The sequence below is a fragment of the Bacillus rossius genome, chromosome 3 (assembly GCF_032445375.1).
Source record: "Bacillus rossius redtenbacheri isolate Brsri chromosome 3, Brsri_v3, whole genome shotgun sequence".
NCBI lineage: Eukaryota > Metazoa > Arthropoda > Insecta > Phasmatodea > Bacillidae > Bacillus > Bacillus rossius.
The window spans coordinates 15582153-15608562 of NC_086332.1; the positions used below are offsets into that span (position 1 = coordinate 15582153).

The 26410-nt window shown below is 37.7% G+C and overlaps 1 protein-coding gene across 6 annotated transcripts in view; it reads right to left on the reverse strand.

Annotated features, from left to right (window-relative positions):
- LOC134530267 (nuclear receptor-binding protein homolog) overlaps window positions 1-26410 on the reverse strand; it is a 178057-nt gene that overhangs the window by 26557 nt on the left and 125090 nt on the right. Inside the window, exon 1 of one of the 6 annotated variants that reach the window (XM_063364966.1) lies at window positions 6477-6701. The exons of 1 other annotated variant lie outside the window; for it this stretch is intronic. In XM_063364966.1, coding sequence (XP_063221036.1) covers window positions 6477-6479 — 3 coding nt within the window. In that variant the 5' untranslated portion in view covers window positions 6480-6701. Of the gene's footprint in view, window positions 1-5308; window positions 5852-6443; window positions 6702-26410 lie in introns of those variants that run through there. 4 more of the 6 variants (XM_063364964.1, XM_063364965.1, XM_063364963.1 and 1 more) reach the window with 4 other exon arrangements.

Sequence of the window (26410 nt, forward strand, 5' to 3'; positions counted from 1 at the left end):
TATATATATATATATATATATATATATATATATATATATATATATATATATATATATATATATATATATATATACACACACAAATATACACACACATACATACATACACACACACACACACACACACAACTTAACTTTTTTTTGTGATTGTATAGCAGTTGTAATATTGTTTCATAACTTTAGCACATTGAGTTATCGGCTGCAAACCAACGGGAAAATCCAATTCACGAAAGTGTTTTTAATACTTTACTTAAGTTTATAAAGCTGTAATACTGTACAACAAAACAAAGTTCACCAAGATGACCCGTTCCTGTTTTATCAAGAAAAGCTGAAAACATGCCACCACAAAAAAAAAATTGGGATTATGTTTTTATTGAATTGTAAACTTGGTTTAAAAAAATTCAGATTTTAGATGATTAGATAGTGTCTCAAAGAGTTAAAAAAGCATTATTCGTGAATTCATAAATATGATAACCTTCCGTACTATGTTGCAATGAAAAATGTGCAATTAAAACCCCATTGCCAAAATTCTATTTTAAAAGTGTAATAGAGAAGGTGTACACCAAGGTCAAGATGCACTCAATGGAAGTGTGTATACTGACTTTGTGATCATCCTCACTAACTCTTAAAGGTGTTCAATGTTAATGTGGATGAACCTGTGTCTCGTGGGGAAAAAATTATTCTATTTGTCCTACTGCAACTGTCAAGTGATTTGCCTACAGAATATCAGGAAAAACTCAAGAACCTGACTTCCCTGAATTCTCTATGTCTTTAAAATTAAAATTTAATATTTAATATTTTCATACAGAAAATCCAAATAAATTACTGTGCTGCTTTCTAACCGTGCCATACAGTCACTTATCAGGTTAAAGTTTCTTCAACTAAAACCTTGGTACACTAGCACCAGCAACCGTTGCAGTGGCACTACCTGATCTCTCAGACGCCAGTCCCTACTGGCGGAGGCACTTACAGTTGCAAAGGATCCACGGAGTGTGTGCAAAATACAAGACACAGTTCTGCACGAAGCTTTTCACAGTTCCAATATAACGCTGTTCAGGCGTCCCCTCATTGCTTTATGTTGGTAATCATTTATAAAGCAGTAATTTCATAAATTTTTTTTAGTTGTAAAAGTTAAATTACATTAGTACCGTTTTCAAGGAAATTATGTTTGACCACGATAAAATATATATTTTCTCTTTCTGGCAGAATTTAAATCATATCTAACAAGAAATCATTTTCAATAATTATCTTGGTTTTTGCAATTTATTTTCTAGTTTGTTAGGCGACATTTTGTTTACAACTCAGCTGGATTGTGTTTCGCACATTCGTCGTGGGACTGCGCCGCTGTCTGTGGGCGGATGAGGAAGCTCAGGCTGATTGAGGACTTTGGTTGGAAACACTATCGCACTATCGGGTGCAGACACGCTGGCCCCAGAGCCGTGCAAAACCTGGACCACCGACCCTGGGCCGACATGACAGTGCGAGAGAGCCAGTTCGCCCAGCAATGGCTGTCATTTCAAAATTAAAGACTGCTAAACAAGTTTATACACAAATTGTAAGTTTACTGCACAGCAATACATTAAAATTTGGGGTATTTTTATTTTATGTATAATATTACTCTTGCAGGAATGCAGCAAATGCAAAATCTCCCCAAGACAAGAAGTAACCGAAATTCCCAGCTGTACGGAACAGTCGGCAACAGAATTTAAAAAAAAAAAAAAGTGCTTGGGAAGCGTGTTTCAGATTTGTTGCTCTGATTTTGAAGAAAATGGGTCTCCAGAAAATAATTTCTATAATGCCTTCAAGTTAATTTTAACATTTTGTAACTGACTTCAGACAGCCATTTCTGTCAACTGCACAAAACCCGTCTTACACCAGTTCCAAGATTAGGGCAAGTAGTTTCATGTTTTAACGTCTCACCGGATAGGACAGTGTATCATGACACTCAATGTGCTGCCAAGTTACCAAAAAAGATAAGAGGAAATTCAAATTTTCTGACAATTAAAATTTTTCTAATGAATTATATGAGTCCTGCTCTAGCCTGTTAATAAACAATCAACAGACTGTTCAGATAAAATGACCTTTAAGCAGGTTCAAACAAAAAATTTTCATTCTGAAAATATTTATTGGCACATCATCATTATCAATCTCAAAAGATTCCATAAAAAACATTGTTCATTACAAGTATTTTACAATCATGGACTATTTTACGCCATGCACTTTTCAGTATCACTAATTTCGTTAAAAGATATTAAAAAATATTTTACTAATAAAAAACACATAAAAATATAGCATTGTAATTTTAATCTTAAACACATCGGGGCAATCTTGTCAACCAAAATAAATAAGATAAAAATTAAAGTTCTACTTAATAAATGTAAAATATTGATTTTAAAAGTTCACATACCGTATTGTTTGGTTGAAAAGCATTCTAAAACAGTAAGTTCATTACAGAAAACATTTTTTTTTAATTACTCCATGCTTTCCCCTCATCATTATATTGTCTCATTTTTGATGACTTAGATCAATTTTTGGAGTTATTTTTTATATTCCTGCCAGTGGCTGATCCAGAAAATTATGAAAGATAGGGCTGCTGTTCAGAAACTAATTTTCTTCCCCTTCCCAGCATTTCCCAGAAAACATCTGTTTATCCAATTAAGTTGCCTTCAGAAGGGAGAAGCTATTCTTTAAGCCCCACTCACCTAATATTCACCACTGTTTTCTGCTACTCTATTAATGGCTTATCATGAAGTATCTGAATTTCATAGGCTCCAGATCTAAAGTCATCAAGCATGTAAGTTTTGGTAATGTCATATCCAAATACCCAATAGATGATCTAACAATTGATGACGATATTCGATACTGTATCTTTGTTATATGTAACTAAACAAAGACCAAACTATTGAGTAAAATGGTATAATAAACGTCAACCTTTTTACATGTATTTATTTTATCTGGAAAAAGTACATACATAAATTACATCACAAAATAATAAAAAAAATATTTTAAAAATTGCAACTCATCCAAATTAAAACATTAGGTATATTACACAACTTCTTTAAACTACTGATTACACACTTCTTTGCAATTTGAAAGATCTGAGATAAAAATTGAAGTAATTAATGGCAGATAAACAAGATTTCCAAACAGATAATTTTTACTTTGCAACAAGGCAAAAAAAAAAAAAGATCCAATTAAATTATGGCAAAATAAAATATTTCTCACAGATACATTTATGTTGTAGATGGTTTATGAATTGAATGTATGAAAATTTGTATAGTCCAAGTCATGCAGATTTTTATAAATACTTCTTTCAGATACCAAAGCTTATCTGCATTTTTTTTTAAGTCACTAGACAATTTGAAAATGGAATGAGCTTAACATCTCGTTGACATGGAGGTCATTAGATGAAAGGTGGCGGGTGGCGAGATGCTAATGAAGAATTTACGGAATTAATTTGGGGGGGGGGGGGACTTGAGTACCCTGAGAAAACCCTCTGGTGCATGGTAACATCAACCACTTGTTACACACATGAAAAATCCCAAGTCTGACCCCGCAGGGAACTAACCAGGATTGCCTTGATTGTGGTGTGTGTGAGATCCGATCACTCTACCATACCCGCCTGCCCCCAATAGGATTACATTAAATTGCTATCTACTGTGTAACTGGCATCATGTCTTTCAAATATGCATTCCCTGCCCTTAACACTGTCTTCGGTTTATAATGATGTAAACATAGTAGGGGCTGTAAGTATTCAAAAAAATATTTGTTATTTATGAATAATTTGATATTTTATTTGGCATTTCAAATCAAATTATTTTTTTTATTATTGATTACTAATAGATACATGTGAAACTAATTCACAGAAAAATTTAATGAAAATAAATTTAACTTGTATGAAGCTAAGATAATGAGATATTTTGATTTTTTATTTTCTGCAACAATATACATACATCATTTAATTTGTAACAAATTATAAACTCATAAAATTATTTTTATTTACGTTTATATCAGGTGGATAAACTAAATTCTAAAACTTAAAATTTTACTTGTTAAAGGAAATGCTTTAAGCAGATTCTTTTTTTTGTATTTAACACCACTCTATTATGGTTACACACACACACACACACACACACACACACACACACATGACCCTATGCATATTAATACACACACATGCTTTTTGTTTTTCATTTTACTGTAATTTACATCATTTTTTCTTAGCTGTCTGTTGGGTATGAAAAAAAACTATATTTTATGTGTAAATTTTATTTGAAAGCTATTCAATATTTGCAATAATTTTACATTTGATTTAAGTTCAATTTGAAATTTTTAAAAAACAGGATTTGCAGAAGCCTATAAATTTTTGGGCAGATAAAATTCTCTTAATCTTATTGAAAATTTACAAACGCAGTGTCCGGTGACATAAATTGTACATTATGGAAGACAACTTTAAAAGGGTGATAAAATTAGAAAGAAAAACAAACTTTGCACTTAGTATTTCTATGGCAAAGCTTAATAAAACACAGGGGCAGGTCCAGGGCTGGGGGCAAGCCGGGCAACAGCCCAGGGCCCAGCCCCGCGCCACCCATTTTCATTTTTCGTTTAAGTGTAGGTTAATACATATTTCGATTTCAATTCAGTTTCCATGATTTCTTATTATAAACACTTTCAAAGATTTTATTGCATGATATAATGATGTGATTTCACCATTTTCAAGTTAGTATTCACAATATATTAGAAAAATAATATCCAAATTTCTGAAGCAAAACCATAGTAAAATTTTAATTTCCTGGTTGGTTTAAAAACGTTTTTATTTTCCAATTTTCTGGAGGAGGCCCACTTAACATACTCTGTTAATGAATTCCTCAGTGCATCTACATAAATTGCTGCATTGTTTTTTATTATCATTTTTTATTGTAACATATATTGTGTTATAATGTATTTTTTTTTTATATATTGTTTTGTTAGTGTATTATGATGTTGTATTTTATTTATAATGTTACTGACAAAACCTGGACATATGTACTGTCAAATATAGGACGCTAATAAATGAAATGAAATGAAATGAAACACCACTATTCTCTGGGGGGCTGTTCCGTGCTCCCAGGCCCCGCAAAAAGATCCCTCTCCAAAATGTTAAGTCACACCTTCTGAAGAAAATAAGAATTGGCTTTTGTTTATTATTATTATTAAAAAAGGGTGAGGGATTATAGCAAGACTGATGTTAAGAACTTAAATTTATTTTTACAAATAAAACCATGTGTATAGTTTTATGAGTTCTTTTGTGGCTGTTGGTAACCAATACCTATGATTACAATTTCCCTCTTGCAGTCTGTATTTAACCCTAGATTTCTCCCTTGTAACAGTCTTAGCAGTCATTTCATCTCTTCTGAGGTATAATCACTTCTTTATGATGGTATCACATAAATGTAACCACAATCTTACACAGATCATCTCCTTTGCAACATATTCATTACTCAAACAAACAATAGCCAGGACATGTAAAACAAAACTAGCACTGGGGCACTATCACTTAACTAACCACTATTCAATGCTCACATATTAAAAACCATAGATAAATTGTATAGTCTTTAACTGAATCAGACTTTATTTGCATAGGTTGTACCATTTGCGACTTTTGCACCTTAAGGTGTAATGGGTGTAGGGGAGAAAAAGTTGTAAATGTAGAAAGTACAAATACAAAGGGTGTTAATAACAACATCCAAATGCATGGTCTAATAAAAAAAAATTATTTTGTAAACATGTGTCAAATAAGTGAATATGTATTTCTAAATTTAATTTAATTTTATGTGAAAAATTAAAATCATAAAATAAGTTTCTTATTTTACATTTTAAAATTATGTAGGTACATAAAACTGAAAACTTTTTTGAATGTCTAGCAAAGTATTTTTTTTTTTCATTTAAAATTTGTTATATTTAATACCTACAACAAATGTGTAACAATTATTTTTAATATATTTTAATTATTATTTTATTTCCATAAACAAAGAGCTCTAATTTGTAATTTAAACTTAAGTATAATTATGTAAGGCTTTACAAGTTAATAATCCCAACTTCAATTAAAACTCATTGCGTCACAAAAAAAACATATTTTTTTTTTTATATCTACACCGGAAGTGACTAGAATAGCAAGTAGTGGGCTAGGCACTATTGCACCTCTGTGAAACGTCAGTGAATAATCTAAATGAAGTCGGCGAGATATAAAATTAACACCTCACTTTCAAATGACATTCACGTCTTTAACAAAAACTCATCAACTCTAGCCACGATAAGATGTGCTTTTGACATAGAGATAGAATCAAGCAATGAAAAGTGCATCACGGCACGGGAGTTAATTTTTTTTTGCATGACGCCTGCAAAACGTCAACAAGCAAAAACAATACGTTAACAGTACATATATTTAATACTACACTACGCACAAAAAAAAATAACGGCACTTCTACCCAATATACCATCCTGACAACTCAGCCCATTCAAAACAAAGAAATTCCTAAAAATCTTGAAATCGCGCTGAACACGAACGAACACTAATAATAGCACTACGCGGCGGTGCACTGTGGTACTAAAATGGTTGACATCGCGCGAAATCAGACGAGCAGCAGCGCTGCCAGCGGCCAGTAACGCAAGTACTTGTATCTCGCGACTCGTGACCCGGCAAAACAAGCGACAGAGTGTCGACTACCGTCGCTGCTACGCTTACGGCCGTGTCAGAATTCGAGAATGAAACCCTGCACACTTCTGATGTAATAAAGCAATTCGGAGAGTTTTAATATTTGGTCTATTATTAATATTAGCAAGTTAAACAGGTTAACATTTAATTTTATTTTTGATAAAAAATGTAATCCTAGCATATAATTGTTAACGTGATAATAGTAAATGTTTACACTCAATTACAAACGCATGAATTTGTGGCAACATACTTAAGTTTCTACCTCTTTCGTAAGTTACGATCGGTCATTTATCCATTGAAACTTATTTTTATCAACTCGTTAAAATATTATTTCAATATTTTAAATCTATTATTTAACGAGTGTGTGTAATATATATATTAGCCTTGGTTCTCAGGAAAATTAAACATTCTCACTTCCATAAGAGGTTTTAGCAGGGAACTATTAAAAAATAATAAACTAAATAAATTCGTTAATTATTTTTATTTACATTTAAATTCCGTGACAATAGCTGAAATATAACTACAGTTAGAGTGAATGTGAAAATAAGTACTAAGAAATATTTTCAACTCCCAATTCATACTAAACCGTGGACGTTTACAAAAAAAAGTGTATATATATATAAATTATATATATAAATATATTATATATATATATAATTGCAGATTGTATGAACGGTAGTCAAAATGCGACACGCTTCGCTTCGGTGGGACACGGTTTTCACTTTTGTTCACAAATTGGCCGGTTTAGGTTATACTTTCATTTCCAAATTTCCAATTTAGAAAAACAATTCGACAAACATTAGATCTACTTTCTGGGAAGCATAGAATGTACGCTCATTGGTGTACGCAAAGGAGGGGGGGAGATTGTAAGGGTTTATAACCCCCCCCCCCCCCCTCAAAAAAGCATCCTAAGAAATCCTATAAAACAATATATATCATTCCCACAAAAAAAATAATTTGAAAGAAAACAGGTAGAGTTTCGTTTTATCCTGTGCATGCGTATTATTCAATATTCATATTTTCAAATCTGTGACATTCAAAGAGTTAGGAAAGGGTAGACAAGCTAATTGGTGTTAATTTGTCTCTGGTCATTCAATAATCTTCCTTGCTGTGGTTTGGATTCAATATACACCATGATGGCAACTATACTGGCAGTGCGATTAGTATAGAGGTGTTTAATTGAATAGAGTTCGCAACAACACTAGTATGCTACAATTCAAACGTGCCTTTAACATATATTTGTGATCAATTTAATCCTATCATCAGCGTTGGAAAATTACCACAACAGTGGTTGGTAGATTCACATTTCCAAGTGGAGGCAAACAACTTGAATTATATTTAACATATATACGCGGCCAAAACGTGGCAAACTAAGCCACGGCTCGCTACGTTACCACTCGTCAGAATATGACGCTGTGCCCCCATGCAAATTGTCTTTGTGTCCACAGACTCGGCAGCAATGCTAGGAGATACATGTTAGAAAAGAACAATGGAAATGTTACCCTGTAAGCGTATGATTCATACAGCGTTACAAAGTCAGTCGGTGAGTCAGTGATGCGCGTGTTTGTATTAGTTAATATATATAATGTCTTGCTCACACATCTACCTATTGTGGCCTGCAGAATTTTTCATTGCCTGGGCAGGTTTTTAACATTCCGCCTCCAAGTGATAATCAAGTCTCCTCATCCAAGGTGAAATAGAATATCTTATTAAAGATATATTGTTTTCTCTCCTTGTAGTCATGTTATCAAAACTTCCTTTCATGCTGATTTTCTTGTACAAAGTTACTGTGGCTAGGATTGTAAACGTGATAAGTATATCACATAACTTAAGGTTTCCAAACTTGTAATTTTTGTCCTGTTAAGGAAATCCACACAATAAAGTCTTGAAATGTAACCGGGTGCATCTATTTAACCCCTCCCCCCCCCCTTCCACAACCGGCCATTAAAGTGAAAAAGAAATAGGAATTCGATTATTAGGGGGAAAACATTGAGATCGAATGTTGCGAGTTTCAGTGAAGAAAACAAAAAACTGAACATTCGTGCATGAATCAATGGCTACTCTATCAATTACGACTAACTTTACACATGAATTCAAAACCCATGACGTAAGTAAAAGATGAAACTTCGAATGCTTGCCACCGGGCTTTTGCAGTAATAAATAAAAATAATAATATCCACAACTCGTGTGTGAGATTTGTAAGAATATTTAAACTGAAATTGATTTTCCTGGCAATTGTTTAAAAATTTACTCTGGCCATTTCTGTTCCGGCTTGTGGAAACATTAACTTGGGGGTCTCCCTGTGCCTGCCGATCAGAAAAGTTTTTTTTTTTCCCTTCCACGCCGCGCTCCCGCCCGCAGGCAGTGTTGGCCTCTAGCGGCGGAAGCGGGACTATTTCCACTTGCGCCAGACACTGCTGTCGGCTGACCTTGGCCGCCCCGCAGGGCAGCACTAGACAGTTCTGTTGTGGCATCGCGCCGTAATTATCGCGTCAGTCGCTCCCACACCGATGCCACAGACGTAACCGGCAGCCGTGGCCACGAGCATTATAGTGCACTTCGGTTATTCTCAACTTATTTGAATTCTATCTTATGGCTACAAAGGCACGGAAGGCTACACGGACCCGTGCGGAATAGCTAGAGACCGGAAAAATTCGCGATTTCGATGACCTGTAGGATATATTACACGCGGGAAAATTACATCTACGCATTGGCTACTGACTCGTGACACCTGTTAACTGGGACGTTAGTGATTCGATACTTCTTTTGTTGAAGAGTATGATTCAGATAAACTGTGGCCCAATAACTGATGCGGTTAAAAGGCAAACGTTTTTGGATTCTAGACTATCACGAAATGAATCCGCGAATTTTTCCGGTCTCTAGGAATAGCTCATCCATGCCCGGCTCTTCCGTTTACGTTACTTCATACGACCAATAGAGCCGAGTACTTGGTCACGGTGGTTGCTATGTTTACGTTTTAAATACGTTTGAAATTGTTTATAGTACAAGAATATTCAGAGTTCTATCATTGAATTGAGGTTTATATTTACTATTTATGTAAATCCCGACCGAGTTATGCTATCACTTTTTTTTCTGTAATTGAATTAACTTTGTAACCGTTAAATGCAATTCTATCGCTTGTCATTTGTTGCATCCCATTTCCATATACTGTGGAACGGCAAAGGGGTATTGAAACGAAAATATCTGCGGTTCTGTGATCCGTTTCCGTTTTTACTTTTCAGCGTCACTGTTAGTGCTAATTCCATTGTACAAGAGGGCTGTAAAATCTGAATCTACTAGTCCTAATAGTTATCATTTGGAAGATGTTAAGACAGGCTATGTTTTATTTGTTTGTGCTGTTTGAGAAAAATGGCCGTCAGAAGCCGATTCCAAGTTATAAAATGTTCTCATTAGCTTGAATGCCCTATAGCAAAACCTTTTTTTAGCATCTCCCACTAGCAAAAAAAAATTGGGCCTTAAACCTCATAAGTAATTACAATTTATTTTTTAGGCTATAAACTTTACCAGGATAGATTATTGACGTAAGCAGGGGGTCATTGTGTATTTGAATAAACCACTATATTTAGCTGTCCATATAAGTTTGAATTAAACATTAACATAATGATATGAAAGCTATTACATACTTCGATTAGCATGTTTGCTTACAAAAATAAGTGAATATAGACTCAAGAATATTGCTTTTCTCTTCTTCCATTTCATTTTTGCTTACCAAGCTGCTGGGCATTCTTTAACAATTCAAAGCAAACAAACTTTCCTGTTTTTTTTTTTTTTTTTTTTTTTTTAAACGCCTATACTACCCAAGTGTTTCAACACAGTTCAATACCAAATCAAAATGAACTTTTTTCTTCGGGTGTTCTAAGAGCTTAATGAAGGTTAAGCCTTTGCGATTTGCTATTTTCACTATTCAGCAAAATTGAGATCGCTAAGACTTTTCTGACACATACTTATTGATGGATTTTTACTAACTTCATTGCTTGAAAAAGAATGTTTTGGTTTGCGGTGATACTACAGGCGTAAATAGAATTTCATATTTCTCTACGTGTCTCAGTTCATTTTAACCAAATGTCACGAAACTCGATTACAGATTTAGGATTTGTTTAAATATCACTAGCGTTTTATGGGTTATATTTGAAATTTACATTTCAATTTAGGAAGGTGTTAAAATTATTTACATATTTTACATTTTTCTTAATATTTCCATGGGCACTGGGCCCTTGATATTTCAGAAATTAGTCGAGATTGAAAATTATTTTCCCAACATTTGGTTAAAATATTATTTGGACATTTTGTTCGAACGTATAGAGACATGAATTTCGTAATCTACCTGCGCCTGTCGACCGAAGCTAGAAGGATATTTCGGTTTGTGACCTAATTTTGGTCACCCCTGGCAGTAATGGTTGGTCGTATCAAACATCGTTTCAGACTAGATTTTTGGACAATATATTTCATAGGTTTACAAAAACGTTTCGCGATTTTGATATTGTGCCGTCCAAGGGAGTTGTGATTTTTTTTTTGTGCTTCCACCTCTATTTTTTCCACTCTTTGATCTAGAAGGTTGGTGTTATTAAAAAACTTTTAAACAAAAACCATCGATACTATTCTTAGGAGGTACAATAATATACAAACGGATACAGTATTTTTAAAATGAAGTGTGTAACGGTGATTTTTCAAGTTTAAAAAAAAAAACCTTCCCCATTCATACCACCATTGGCACGAATTTTTTCGATTGAGATTTTCCATTTCTACATTACTGTAAGTAATTTGAGCAAAATTAAAGTAATTAAAAGTTATATATATATATAAATTTTATAACTGAAATGGTTTTAGGGCCTAAAGACCATGGACTGGAAAACTATGGGTAGACATTTTTTTGGAAGACGCACCATGGGTAAAAGACTGCAATACAATAGGCAATCTTTCTTCAAATTTTACCGTTTTAGTTTTATAATGACAACATAAAAATAATATCACGCACTTAATATACTGTTTCCTAGAAAATAAATCAATAAAAGAGCATCTAGTGTCCAGTAGGAAAATATGTGGATATTCTGTACTTAATAGCCAATATACTTTCCAGGACTAAATATTTTATCTTATATTATTTCGATAAAAAATAAACATGCTTGCAAGGGTGAAAGTTCGAAAAATAGCTCCAGATAATTGAGTTAACTATATTGCTCTAATCGCGTTATTAATTACCACCAATATGTTGGCATTTTCCACGCACTAAAAATAGTGTGGCTTTGATTGAGAGACAGTCACTAATGTGCTGAGTATGAATCACTTTAAGCCATAACTTCGTACAGCACATCCAAAACTATACTATATGAGATTTAAACTTTGGATTCCTTCAATTGACTATAGTCAGATTAGGTGCAACGAACCACTGGATTCGATGGCTTCCCCACAGCATTCCTAAATCATTTCTTTCTTTCCGATACCCAGTCTGAATTCACATCACACACACAAAACAATTCTAAGCGCACCTGCAACATGCCAATAACAGCATTGTTCGTGCTAAGACGACAAATCGCCATTTTTCCACAGATAATTTGGCGGATGAATGAATTTTTGTGTTAGTGAGGCGGGATGATAAGTGCGAAGCTCGCTGGTGCTTCTAGCGCGGTATCGCCTCTAAGCTCAGGCAGTCTTCTCGTCGTGCATATGACAACTGGGAGACTTGAGCGGTAACCTAACAAAATATGGCGGACAAATGAAAATACAGACGGCATATAAGTCCCTTGGGTGCTTTCAAGAATCTGTAACGGGTGTTTCATACCTAAAAATTACTCTGAAAACACGCATTTTAGGCATTTTCGCTTCGTAAATACAGTTTAAAAACGACGCATTCTTGAATACTTTTCGTAAGCAGACACCACTCTTGATATCTCGAGCAGTGGTTCTTTTTTATTAATCCATGCACGCCGTATGTATGCACGTGTAGGCGGGGCCTTGGGGCTCGGTGGCTGTCCACATGCCGTGGCCTGCGTCAGCCGAGGGCACACAGGCCTCGCGTATTGGCTGGGCTACCGCGGCGCCTATTTATACACGGAAGCGCTGCCAGATTGCTTCGTTTATCGACAGGTTCTGATTGCGCGGTGACGCAAACCTGTCCGCCGGCTCGCCGGAGAGGCTTCCACGAGCACCAATGAGGGCCTCGCGACCCTCCTGGTGTGTCGCTTTAGGCAACGTTCCGAAACTCGTGGGCATGTTTTTTTTTTTTCTGACGTGACAACGTCTAATAAATCGATGAACGCCGGCTGCACGCACGAAAGTGTCCCGTTACGTTGTGTCCCGTTACGCTCATTGTAAGCTTGCGCCGCATCTATCTCTCTTCCACTCGATTGGAACAACCATCGATTTGACATTTTCGAGGCACATTAAACTTGAAACCCTCCCATTCGTTTCCTACTTTTCCTATCATCGTCCTATCCTTAACAGAATAACACAGATTGGAAGAAGTTAAATAGCAAACATGTATAGAAGTTAAAGTTAAAATAATCTGTTCGTTAAAGTAATAAACATATTTGAATTAATGAGTGCAAATAAGAGTAAATTAATCAATTAAATTGTAGATTTCATTTCACTCCTTTGTATCCATACAAAATAGTGATAATTCAATAAAAATGATTCAATTTTATTCATAAAAGTATGCAATCATTTCATCAATGTTTTGTTATGACGTTGTCACGTTAAACTATCGTCCGTAAACCGACTTTACAGACAACCAATTTTTTTTTTCTCGAAAACAATTTGAGAGCACAGCTGTGTGTTAAAAACTTAAGTTCCGTCTGTGTTTCGTGATTGGTTGAGTTTCTTGCAGGTAATAAATTGTCTACTGTCGTCAAACCAATCGCAGCCGTCCGGTGCTGAAGCAAACGCGTCCTGAATAACTCGGCCATTACAAAGAAGAAACCTCCGGCGCAGACATACCTCGTTGCAGTCCAATTAGTACAAGGATTCTTTCGCGAAAAAATACTGTCCATTCAAATATTATGTTTACTACGCATTTAACTATAACATAAGCAAGTGTAGGAGAGACAAACATTGATTCATGGGTTACCCTATATACAGATAACTTCCATTAAATGTTTAGGAATGTTACCAAAAAAAAGGTTCACATTGTACTATGCCCGGCTAGGTGGTCAAAATGTAAGTGAATTGCTTAAACAGAAATAACCGACTCTCCGATGCAATGCTGATTTGAACGGTGTGGTGAGAAGTTGCGCAGTTTTACGTAACTTCCAGTTAACAATGCTCCCCGAAATGCGATCCACAGTCTACAGAACAGTGGGTACAATGTTGCAGCAGCCGATTATCGCAAGGGTCATTGTCCAGACCATGAACAAACATTTGCGGGGTGCCCCAGTACCAGATAAAAATAACGCGCATTCTGCAGGTTTTTATTGGTGGATTTTAAATGCTTCAGAGCCGGGTGGGAAGCCTTCTTTTTACAGACGAGAAAGCCAAACGCCCGATCGTGCATCTTCGGTTATTTTTTGTTCATTGTAAATCAATATGGCGGTGTTGATAAAAGGATACTAATGGTCAATTATGTTAGGTTAGCTACATTATAAATACTTTAAAACATTGTGGACGGTTGATTTGGTTAGGATAGCTACATTAAAGATACTGTGAAATCATGTAAACTTCGGGGAACTTCGGGTGTGTCTCTCTCGTCTGTGAAATGAAGGCTTCCCGAGCCGGGTACTTCGCCCGCACGCAAGATGGCGGGCGTCTCTCGCACCGCAGCTTTCTCCCGTTGCTCTACACCGAGGGCGTTAATGAGTAAGAGCTGAAGAGCGGTGCCTGAGCAGCAACACACGCACCCTATGGTTTGGAAAGAGGGATTCACACAAGCAATCTCGGAGCCCCTCGCCGATGGCGGAAGGGTACAGTGGAAACACATGCAACCACGTCCCGATTTATAAATGGGCCAGAGCGCCAGTTTTTGAGGGGCGGGAATTTTAGGTGCGAAAAAAATTTGGTTGTCTGTAAAGTCGGTTTACGGACGATAGTTTAAAGTGACAACGTCATAACAAAACATTGATGAAATGATTGCATACTTTTATGAATAAAATTGAATAATTTTTATTGAATAATCACTATTTTGTATGGTTACAAAGGAGTGAAATTAAATCTACAATTTAATTGATAAATTTACTTTTATTTGCACTCATTAATTCAAATATGTTTATTACTTTAACGAAGAGATTATTTTAACTATAACTTTTATACATGTTTGCTATTTAACGTCTTCCAATATCTGTTATTCAGTTAAGGATAGGACGATGATAGGAAAAGTAGGAAACGAATGGGAGTGTTTCAAGTTTAATGTGCCTCGAAAAAGTCAAATCGATGGTTGTTCCAATCGAGTGGAAGATAGACAGATGCGGCGCAAGCGTACAATGAGTGTAACGGGACACCACGTAACGGGACACTTTTTCGTGCGTGCAGCCGGCGTTCATCGATTTATTAGACGTTGTCACGTCAAAAATTCGAGGGACGAGAAAAATGATATTTTTTTTAACGTGCCGTGATGAGTCGATTTTCAAAAATACTTTTTAAGGTGAAATATTAGTTTATACTTACTATTGCAGTGTTCTTAAAAATATCAGGTTTTAAACCAAATACTTTAGAAACTGATTTCAAACTCGTTTAACAATATACACTATACTATACCTCATGTTTTAATACAGTAGGATAAAACTGCAACAATAATTTATTAAATTTAAATTAGAAAAAAAAAGACAAACAACCCAAGTCTTGAGAATAACCTTAGTATTAAGTTGATGTTTTAAAAAATGATAAATAAGCTTGAATTTGTACAATTGTATGATGTTTAGGGAGAAAATGGAGAAGGAAGAGCGCTAGCTACTTGAAATTGGGGCCTACATGAAACCACGCTTTAAGCCTATTTCCACTTACTATACATTAAATACTGTAAAATTTTAATACCGAATAAGCCATAATTTGGCCGAAAAACTTCGGCTGCAGGTTAATCACAAAGTAATAGTAAGTCGAAAACATACATACGACTTATGGTCTGAATTGCTTCCCAAGGCTTCCACTAAGCGCATTTTCGCCTTCGTGACAAGCGCGCGGTAACTTTTGAAATCGAAATGTGAACATGTAGCATTTCCATCTTTTCGTATACAAGTGTTATGTCATTTCACACTTCCCCTGTCGATGCATAATTTTCCTACACGAAGCTATGAAAATGTTTATTACAATATAAACCCACTTTCGGTGATTTATTTTGTAAATTAAAAACTAATTTACTAAAAAATTACACCTATACAACACTGGCACCGACCTGTTATTCGTTTCCTTGAAGTAAAAAAGAGAGCTACAGTAGAGAGGTCCATACTGATTTTAACCATTTATAGCATATTTTTTTTTAATTTTAATTTGTCTTCGCAAAAACAAAAATCTCACATTAAGAAATTTTAAAGACATAACACAGAGTCTAATAACAGCATTATTATCTACAGATGAAGTCATCCCAAAAAAAAAAAAAAAAAAAGGACTAAACGCGAATGAATGCACAGAGATAACTATTTGAAGCAGTCAGTTACCATTCACTTCAAACGTTAAAAAAAAAAAAAATGATATTCTATGATTTAACGAAGGCAAATTTGACATTATAACAATGCAAAATTATGGCCTTAAAAACTGTTTAAACCAAGATGTCGTCTTTCTGTTGAACTCTAACTCCACCTCGAGTCACATGGCTTTGGACAAGGCTACAGAAGACAAGAGTCGACAGACCTCAAAGATGGCAACGAGTGTTGTGCTTACATTACGGGTTCCACCTCGTCGCGACCATCTGCGTCTAAAGCCGAGGCCACACAGAAACCTACGCTATGTTCGCTATGTTCGCTATGTTCGCCGCGCCAGGTGGCCATGCATACAGTATAGTCTAGTTCGCGATGTCGGGAGTGACGCATAACGTTGGATTCGAGTGTGGATTCCAATAAGTATGCTATTCTGCAGGCTATCAGAGTACGTAAATGAAAAATAAACGTGTTCATGAAGTTGATTTAAAAAAAAAAGAATTGGAAGAAATTCATAATTTTATGAAGCAGTTGCGTGTGAGGACGAAGCCAAAATTATGGATTATTTCAGAATAAATAGGTCAAGTCAGTTTGATAGCATTCTTTTGAAATAAAATCCCAGGCATTTCCTGCCTTATATATTCTTGCATTAATTTATACCATAAATATTGATACTTTCATACTCTTTCAATGACTAATTAAAGCACAATAATGAGATAAACAAAACTTTATAACACGCAAACGCAGAAGTACAGCCCAATTCTGCGCGAAAACAGATTTTTTTAAATTAGTATATGCGCATGCGCGAAGTCAGCGACGATTAGAAAAATATCAGAGAACGAAAAACCCGGCGACGTCACCAGGATCGCCAACACAGCGAACATAGCGAACACAGCTAGGCGTTGCCAGTGACACCTGAGATGCAGCTGGCTATATTTTACTCGCGTAGCGAACATCGCAAACATAATGAGCATAGCGCTGTGTGGCTCCATAGACAGCCTTTCCTGCACAAGTCTAGTGTCCCTTGCCACGTCGCATATTAATTACTCTGTGCAAGCGAGTCCTGATTTTTTTTTTTCACGGCAAGGTGCTTGACGAGAGTTGCATATTTCTTGTCATGACATTCCAATGTCATTGTACGCACGAGTGACGTCAGATACGTTATAAGAACCACACTAAACTTGCTTTTCCAGTTCAAACAAAATAAATAGTTGCTTTTCGAGAACATTAACATACGCCGTGAAGGAAAAAAATTAGTTCCTTAATGGAGCAAGATGGCGTAGTGCCAAGACATATTCGTATTTCAAGTAAACTAGCTTATAATTACAGTCCGGTCACCCTGATTAACGTTTTTTTCCATAGTTTCCCGAAATCACTCCAGGTTAAAAATTGAATTTTTCTTTCCCCGATACATTTATGAGTTATTCTCTGAGCGTATGTCCTTTTATTATTCCTAGTTTCCTCGCATTACATGACAGTCAAGTGAAATAACAGACGAACACGATACAATACAGTATTTACTTTTTTTTAATTTATAAGAACGTAAAGAGGCGTGTTTCGAATATAAAACAGAACACACTATCTTCTCGAAGCGATAACAATGTTGAGTGCCGGCACTGCATGCAGGTGCTTCAAATTTACAGTCAGTCAAGTCAAGTCAAGTCAAGTCAAGCAAGTCTTCCTATATACATGATGTCTCAAAGTCAAAATATATAAAGTCCAAACTAGGAGTATCTCTAAATACCGAACATACGAAATCATTTTATCTTTGAAAGATTTGTGCAATGGGATAGCGTGCCTTGATGTAAGCTTTTGGACATACATGCTTAGCAATGGCGTATGTCCAAAAGCTTACGTCAAGTCATACGAAATCATACGAGACTTCATAACCTCAACAACGCACCGACTGTTTCGACAGTCCCGTCGGCAGGTGAGCCATCCGACGCAAAGGTCCACGCAGACTGCGGTCGCGGTCCATCTCGCCAATGGGCCCCAGGGGTTCGCTCGACCGCTGAAGTCGAGGAAGGGGGGGGGGGGGGGTTAAGGATGACCTTGCCCGGGTGTTCCTGGTGCTCGAGCGAGGTCGAGTACGGCTTCCCTGCCCAGACGGCGCGGCGGCCCGACGTCTCGTCCGGCGGCGTAATGGTAAGTTATGGATGGGGGGGGGGGGAGAGGTGGTTTCAAGGCAGCTCCAAAACAACTGGAGGGGGCGACTGAAATGCTACCCCTTGGAAGGGCAGCCCATCAGGATTTTTCTGACAGTGGTGTTTTTGAAAGGTTGTCTGAATTGTTGCCCCTTAGAAGGGCAGCCCTTCAGGATTTTTCTGACAGTGGTAGGTTTAGGTTAGGTTAGGTTAGGTTAGGTTAGGTTAGGTTAGATCAGGTCACTTAAACTAACCACTGTCAAAAAAATACTTGCCCTTCCAAGGGCCAACAATTCAGCTCCCCCAAATGGAGTGCGTGTCAAAGGTCTCTCGAGCTGGGCTCCGTGGTTCCATGGAATCTCAGACCGGCAGAGACAAACGGTACCACAGAGTGCCGACTCGGGCGGCACACAAAACTGTCACGGCGGCTTCTGCGTGGATTCACGAGTTCAGCGTGTGTTTGCAACTGGTGTAGATGGGACGAAGGTTGATCCCCGCCGAGGGTAGAGGCCTCGGGACGCGCCGTCGACGAGGCGTGCTCCCTCCTCGAGGGCCGCGGTGTACACGGCGTCCAGTCCGCGCCGAGCCAACACCACCCAAGGCGAGGGTCGGTGGTTCCATACGAACTCCCAAAAAAAAAAAAAAAATTGGTTGTCTGTAAAGTCGGTTTACGGACGATAGTTTAACGTGACAACGTCATAACAAAACATTGATGAAATGATCGCATACTTTTATGAATAAAATTGAATCATTTTTATTGAATTATCACTATTTTGTGTGGATACAAAGAAGGAGTGAAATGAAATCTACAATTTAATTGATTAATTTACTTTTATTTGCACTCATTAATTCAAATATGTTTATTACTTTAACGAAGAGATTATTTTAACTATAACTTTTAAACATGTTTGCTATTTAACTTCTTCCAATCTGTGTTATTCTGTTAAGGATAGGACGATGATAGGATAATAGGAAACGAATGGGAGTGTTTCAAGTTTAATGTGCCTCGAAAAAGTCAAATCGATGGTTGTTCCAATCGAGTGGAAGAGATAGATGCGGCGCAAGCGTACGAGCGTAACGGGACACAGAGTAACGGGACAATGTGCGTTACGGGACACCTTTTCGTGCGTGCAGCCAGCGTTCATCGATTTATTAGACGTTGTCACGTCAAAAACACTCCCGTTTAAAACCCGTTCCACACACACGCGGAAACGTAAAGACGTAAACTGTCTGCCGCTTCTACAGTGCAAGGAAAACATAACAAATTGCAACCAATGAAACTGAATCAAATGAATTTATGACAAATTATTTTAATTGAAAAAAACAAATTGTGATGCGAGAAACATACCACATTCGGGATTAACATAAATAATAATACACAAAGTAATGATAGAACACTAGATATTATAGCATTCGAAACAATGTTTAGTGTATTTACAACGTAAACAAACATGGCTGCCACCGCCACCAAATAATCTGCTTCTATTGGTCGCACGGGTGAACTAAAAAAAGATGAGCTGAACATTGTCCAAATAGTCCGTGCGAGTCCGTGTCCGTATGCGTGCCATTGCAGATACTCCGATCCGTGATATCCGTCTCAGTTTCCGTGTCATTGTAGAACAGGCCTTCAGAAGCACAGATGAGTGACCGAACGGTTCGCAAAATCTTTAATTTATTACCGTCCAGATCCCGTAAATACAAACGTAGCCCTGCGACCGGAAACCCTACACCTGCCTTTCGTTGATGATTCCGGAAAATGCAAAGAGCTCAGAGAGAAAACTTGTGCATGCAGATCACGTAAAATCTCTCTTTACGGCCTTATGATCACGCTGACATTAAGACCAACGCAACATAGTCACCAACCACATTAAGTTCGTCCAGGACATTCCAAACTCCTTGAAATCATTAGGATTACTAAAGCTCAAATTTCAAGGTGGCCACTAAGGTTTTCACCATAAATTGTGTGTGTTCGTGTGCGTGAGAGAGAAAACAGACTGTAATGAGCACGTGTTGTCACACGAAGAAGATACGCCCACAGTGTATAATTACTACTTACGGCAACAGACCATATGTAATTATTTCTGGATTACATGACTAGCCAGTGAATTCTCTCGCTGCTATCCACCTCGCCACAGCCAGTTAGCTCGCGCTCGCTTAGTTCAGAGAAAATGAATGTATGGGTGATATTTTTAAAATGAAAGTATTATACTGCCATATTTAGTTTTAAGTCATCAAAATAAAAACAACTGGAAAACAACGCAATTTAAAAATAAATACATACCGACTGTGAAACCCCTACTGAGATATTTTTAGTAGCTATCTGTAAAATTACACACACAAGAGCTAGTGCAAACACGTCTCTCTCACATAACCTTTACCGTACAAAATAGCTCAGCCTTTGACAAAAGTTTCGAACCGAATACTAAGCGAGAGATTCGTTTAGTATATTTTTATATTATCCACAAACCAAGCCCAAACAACTTCCGCTACTCAATTGAGAATTATAATACATATTAAGCCGCGCAATGAGAACTCGATGAGGCAGCATTTTAATGTCGCAAACGCGAGCTACAAACGGTAAAAAAAATTCCAATTAGGGCGGTATTCCAAGACGTTCAAATAAGGTAGCGAATAAGCACCGCCTTGTTGGGATACGACCGTCACCTAACTCGCGGGCCGTATTCCAGGACGTATCCAAACCGAATCCCGGCAAGGAAATAAATCGGCAACCGTTTTAATGAACGGTGCTCTGCGTGAGGCTATAAACTGGTTTCGACATTTCTACGTTTCAACGCATTTCGCAACCATCGACACAACTGTTACGTCAAAAATACTAGAGATAACAGCACCATCGCACAATAATAGAACCTTTCTAATTTTCTCAAGTACCTACTTTTTAAGTTGCGATTATTTCTTGCTGTGAAGATTTAAGTGTGCATAGCGTATTCCACTATAGTTTCGCTACCATAAAGTTTCATTTGGCACACCAATACGCTTGGTACGTCTCCCGATGATCAAAAAAAATTTATATACGAGTAAATGGCGCCAGACGCGGGTCCGCCCTCTGGACGAAATAAACGAAAAAGCGAGCTTCTGCGCATGCGCGGAATTTGGCCAGCAAATCGGCAACGGATAGGACACTAAAATGCGTTCCCAAAAAAAAAAAGGGGGGGGGGGGAGGGGGCTGGCCGTGTCTTAACGTGCACTATGAATAAATACTGTTAGGGTACAAGTTTGTAACATAGTAAACATCTAAACCCTTACGTTTGTGTCGTGGAATACCGGCCTTAGAGCGCGAAACTTGGTAAGTACACGAAACATCGATGTTTCTCAAACACAACAAACTCGCTCCGACTCGGGACTCAGCCTCCTCCCACATCTCTGCGCAACACAGCAGAGTACATCGCCCACTGATGCTTGCAGCACTGATGCACAGTCCCGACGTTTCGGGGCAATAAGGGAATTGCATGAAGGGAGGGGAAAGGAAAACGCGGGGGTGTGTACAAAGGAGAGGAAGGATAGAGAGAGAAAGATGAGATAAAAAGAGGGGGGGGGAGGAGGAGGAGGATCGATACGTCTAGCCAGGGATACCAACTCGCTCACACTCGACGATGCACCGTTTATCGATTGCCGGCGCTGCAATGTCCGTCTCATCGGCCTGTGATTTCCTCGATGTCCGCTGAGTTCATGCGGACACAATTAAGCACGTAGTAAGCCTACCTCCCCCCCCCCCCCAACAATCGTCTTGCCAGTTGCACGTGGCAGTCAGATTTGTAAGTCAATACGACTGCTCAGATGAAACATTTTATTACTTCGGATGCATAATATCCCCCTGCCAATATAAATCTACAGTTCTGTTCTGACAAGTTAGATGAGCATTTTCAAATCTTTTATTTATTTATTTTTGATGTGTAACATCTTGGCTCTCGGCATACAGTAGGAGTAATTTCGTGCAACCACTGTGCTGCCATATGTGGCGAGTAGCGCGAACCATATTTGACAGAGAAAAAAGGCAGACTTTATAGTATTAACTGTATAATAAATTTAAACAAGTTGAGCAGGATTTTAATAAAATTCACTGTCGAAAATCAGATCCAAAAGCATGGTTTAGTATTTTATTTTCTCAGTATTTTTAACTTTTCTCGAACCAGTTTCATTATATATTTAAAATTTCGGTCTGAAAATAAAATGATTCAATAGTCGACGTGGCTGCTTCGGCGGAGAATTCTAGCGGAGGGTGCGGAAACTAAGTGTGATTCGCGTCAAGACATTTAGTTGAAAATATTATTTTCTTATATTTCGGCATTATTTTAAATAATTCTACGTTGAATTTCGTGTTCCAGTTTCCTATTATAAGTATATATACAACATGAGAACACATGAATTTGCTCGTTACCGAGGTTAGATGGTTAGATGTTACACATCTCTGGCGAGTACTGGAAGACGCGCTCACATAGTTTTGAGATAGTAAGATACAATTTGAAACTGCTTGTTCACATGGATTTTAAAATTAAATAGATGTGCGTATTTTAAAGCTACGCTGAAGTAAGTTGAGGTTGTGGAAATTAGTGCTTTTCAAAGTCGCGTTTTGGTTTAGGTTACTTCGAATGCTCAATGTATATCTAAGTCTGTCTACATCAAGTTTTTAAGTTTTGTCCATCCAGAATTTGAACATTTTACCGCTTAAAACTCTGACAAAATTGCATAGGGCTTAAATTAAAACGTCTCAATAAAAACCAAAGATACTAAAACATTATCTCAAAAAATTGCTACGTTACACAAAACCTAATCCAAGATTATGTACACACAGCAAGGCATTTTACAATTGCCTGAAAAATTACATGGTTAAACAAACATCCAGTAAAAAAAACTTGCCCTATCGTGAAGTGTGTTATTGCATATTATGATAACAATTTTTTACCGATACTTCCATAGTTTCAAATTTAATTTTACCCAATGTTTATTGTAGAATGGTCCCTTTCGGCGCTAAAGAACGCGAAAATATAGGGTAGGCAACCCAAAGCGCAAGAAATGTGTATCTCTCGAATGTTGAGTAAAACCACAGCGCACGTTCTTTTGAACAGGTTTCGACATGTCAAAATCAGCCTGAATGCTCGCAGCAAAGCGTGTGGAGAGACAATGATAAATCATCTGCGAATTGACGGAGATAACCATACTCCAGAGAATGTTAAATACTAACACAAAATGTGTTAATGTTCGGTGAACGTTGACGGTAAATAGGGCCTGCAACAACACCCCACCCCCTATTTTTCCCTTCACAAACATACACACTCACACACATAGATGTTTGTTTGAGATGCGAGCGTATACCGCACGCGGAGCATGCTGGGCCAACGTATGACGTGGCAGACTAAGAGGCATCTCTTTGAGATGCGGCAACTTTCAAGGACCGAAAAGGCCTCGATCTTATCTTAAAGAGTTTTACCCATATAATGATACGAAATATGTTCATTTTCAGAAATTCGTCACAATACATAAAATAAAAACATATAGCCTATGAAATGCACTACGGGCGTGACCTTAGGGCCCAAAACTAACTATATTAAAACGTGCAATGCAGAAGATAATTTTATACTTAAGGGGCCCGCCTCATCAGGTGTGTGTGTGTGTTGGTGTGTGTGTGTGTGTGTTAGCATTGAATATACATTATATATATTCAATGGTGTTAGCGCGACGCTCGCTGGTGCTTGTAGCGCGGTATAGCCTCTAAGCGCAAGGCTCCGAACTGGCGCGCAGTCTTCTCGTCGTCACATGATAACTGTGAAATTTGAGCGGTGACCGTAACATTATTTTGCTGAGAAATGCAAGTCCCTTAAGTAGTTCAAGAATCTGTAATGGTTGTTTTACGCCTAAAAATTAATCTGAAAACAGGCGTTTTAGCCATTTTAACTCCTCTAAAAATACAATGTAAAAACTTCATCCAAAATCAGAAGTACTTTTCGGCCCTCAGAGAACTCTTAAATGCTTTTCGTAAGCAGACCCCTTTCTGATATCTTGAGTAGTTTTGAAATCACGTTGTTTTTCCTGAAGCTCTGCGCACCGTGTGTGTGCCCGGGTAGGCGGAGCATCCGTCGATTACACTCATAGCCACTTCCGAGCGTCTAGATGAGTAATCTGGCGACAGTACGTGCCAAATTACTCCATGCTACAATTTAGACGTGAGAAGTCACACACAAAACAACCCACTTGGTTAAATCTTTTTTCCATGCAAATTAAATTGCCTTGGATTGATTGAGACTGCCAAATCGTGCTGCCATCGTACTCAATTATCCGTCATTATTATAAATAAATTTTAACTTTATTCGTTTTTATTTCCCTCTACTTCCTTACGAAGAGAACGCTATTAACTGGTTGCGTGTAGATGAACATTCCTGGAGCCGCGCTTAAGGCTCTGGTTTACACGGCCTGATGCATTTTGGTCATCCGGATCTTCATGAATAAATATTTCCAAAATGAGAGTATAGACGTAAAGTCCTGTGTAACCTGGCTATGGCAAAAAAAAAAAAGTGTAATTGCGAATATTTTAAAATTTTCCCATCTCAGTTTAGGCTCGTCACACACATCAACGGAAAAAAAAATATCTGCATAATGAGTAGATAAAAGGAGTAAAGCAGTAGAGCATGTGCATCGTTGAACATAAGTATAGCGGTTCCTCAAACAATGTTAACGTGATATCCCTGAGCGATTCTCACTCGAATATCTGCGCAGATTCCACACGTGTTACTTCCAGACGCGAACCTAAGAGCGCCCCCCCCCCTTTTTTTTTTTTTAGCCACCGCAGGATCAAGGAATTTTCTCCTCGCAGGGAGAATGTCATGTTATCAATGCCGCACCGTTGCCATTTCGGCCGGTTTAAGCGTATCTGCAGCTGACATTAAAATTTCCGCAGCGTTTTGTTTTTATTTTTGCTGAATGCTCTTTCGGCCGCTTTCTTAGAGTATACACACTGCAAGTCCCTCGAGAATGCACTAAGTAAACTTATCAAGATCAAACATTCAAGAAATCATAGAGTAGAAACTGGCAACCGCTCCGGTTCAACAGCATGGTGTGACATCGGCCTCAATTACACACCGAGTGGTTATCCAGCTCCGAACCATCCATGCCACAAAGCGCTGTGAAGTGGCGAAACCAGCCTCAGGAACCGGATCGACGTTAACTTGGGAGTGCGAAATGGCAAATGAAGTGAACGCCACCTTCTATGTGCGTGCAGTTGCCAAGAATCGTGCTTGACGAACCCGCTGACAACAATAACTGAACGTTCAGGCTATAAAAGGCAACCTATACACCGTGCCTGATTACGTTGTTTACGAAAATACTGTGTGCAAGATCTCCTATCGCAACCAGCGTGATGCATAAAACATTTTACAATACAAAATTAAATGTACGTACAATAATTTTTACGGTTTGTCTGAATCAGGGGTGAAAATCTGTAGGATTTGCAATGTGGGTCCGCCAAAATTTAAGAAAAAAAAGGGGGGCGCAGCCCGAGTTTTGCGCGTAGGTTTTAACCGATACAAGTCATCTCTGGATAGGATACTTGTATACTGTATACTGTATACTGTATACTGTACTACCCATAGTTCGGCCTGCATGCATGCAACACGCAGAAAAATTTAAAATACACAGAAAGTTTTCCATTAAACATTGTTTTGACGTTTACATTTATCAACCCCGTTTCAGTCACGATTTTGCAAGCGCATGCGGGCTCCCTCGATGAGGGGTTTTAAATTCGGGGGGGGGGGGGGGGGGGGGTTTGGACAACCACCCCCCCCCCCCCCAAAAAAAAAAATCAAGGATCCATTCCCACAGCCTGAATTGTGCTTTGTAAGTTCTGTACGCAAAGTACTGAATAACTTTTCATGCAAACTGTGTGTCTAGGTACAATAGTTACAATGCTGTGGCCGAACGAACACAACTGTGAGTTACTTGTCTTTTTTATTTAATGACTAAATCTCTTGGAGTGGAATTGGAAC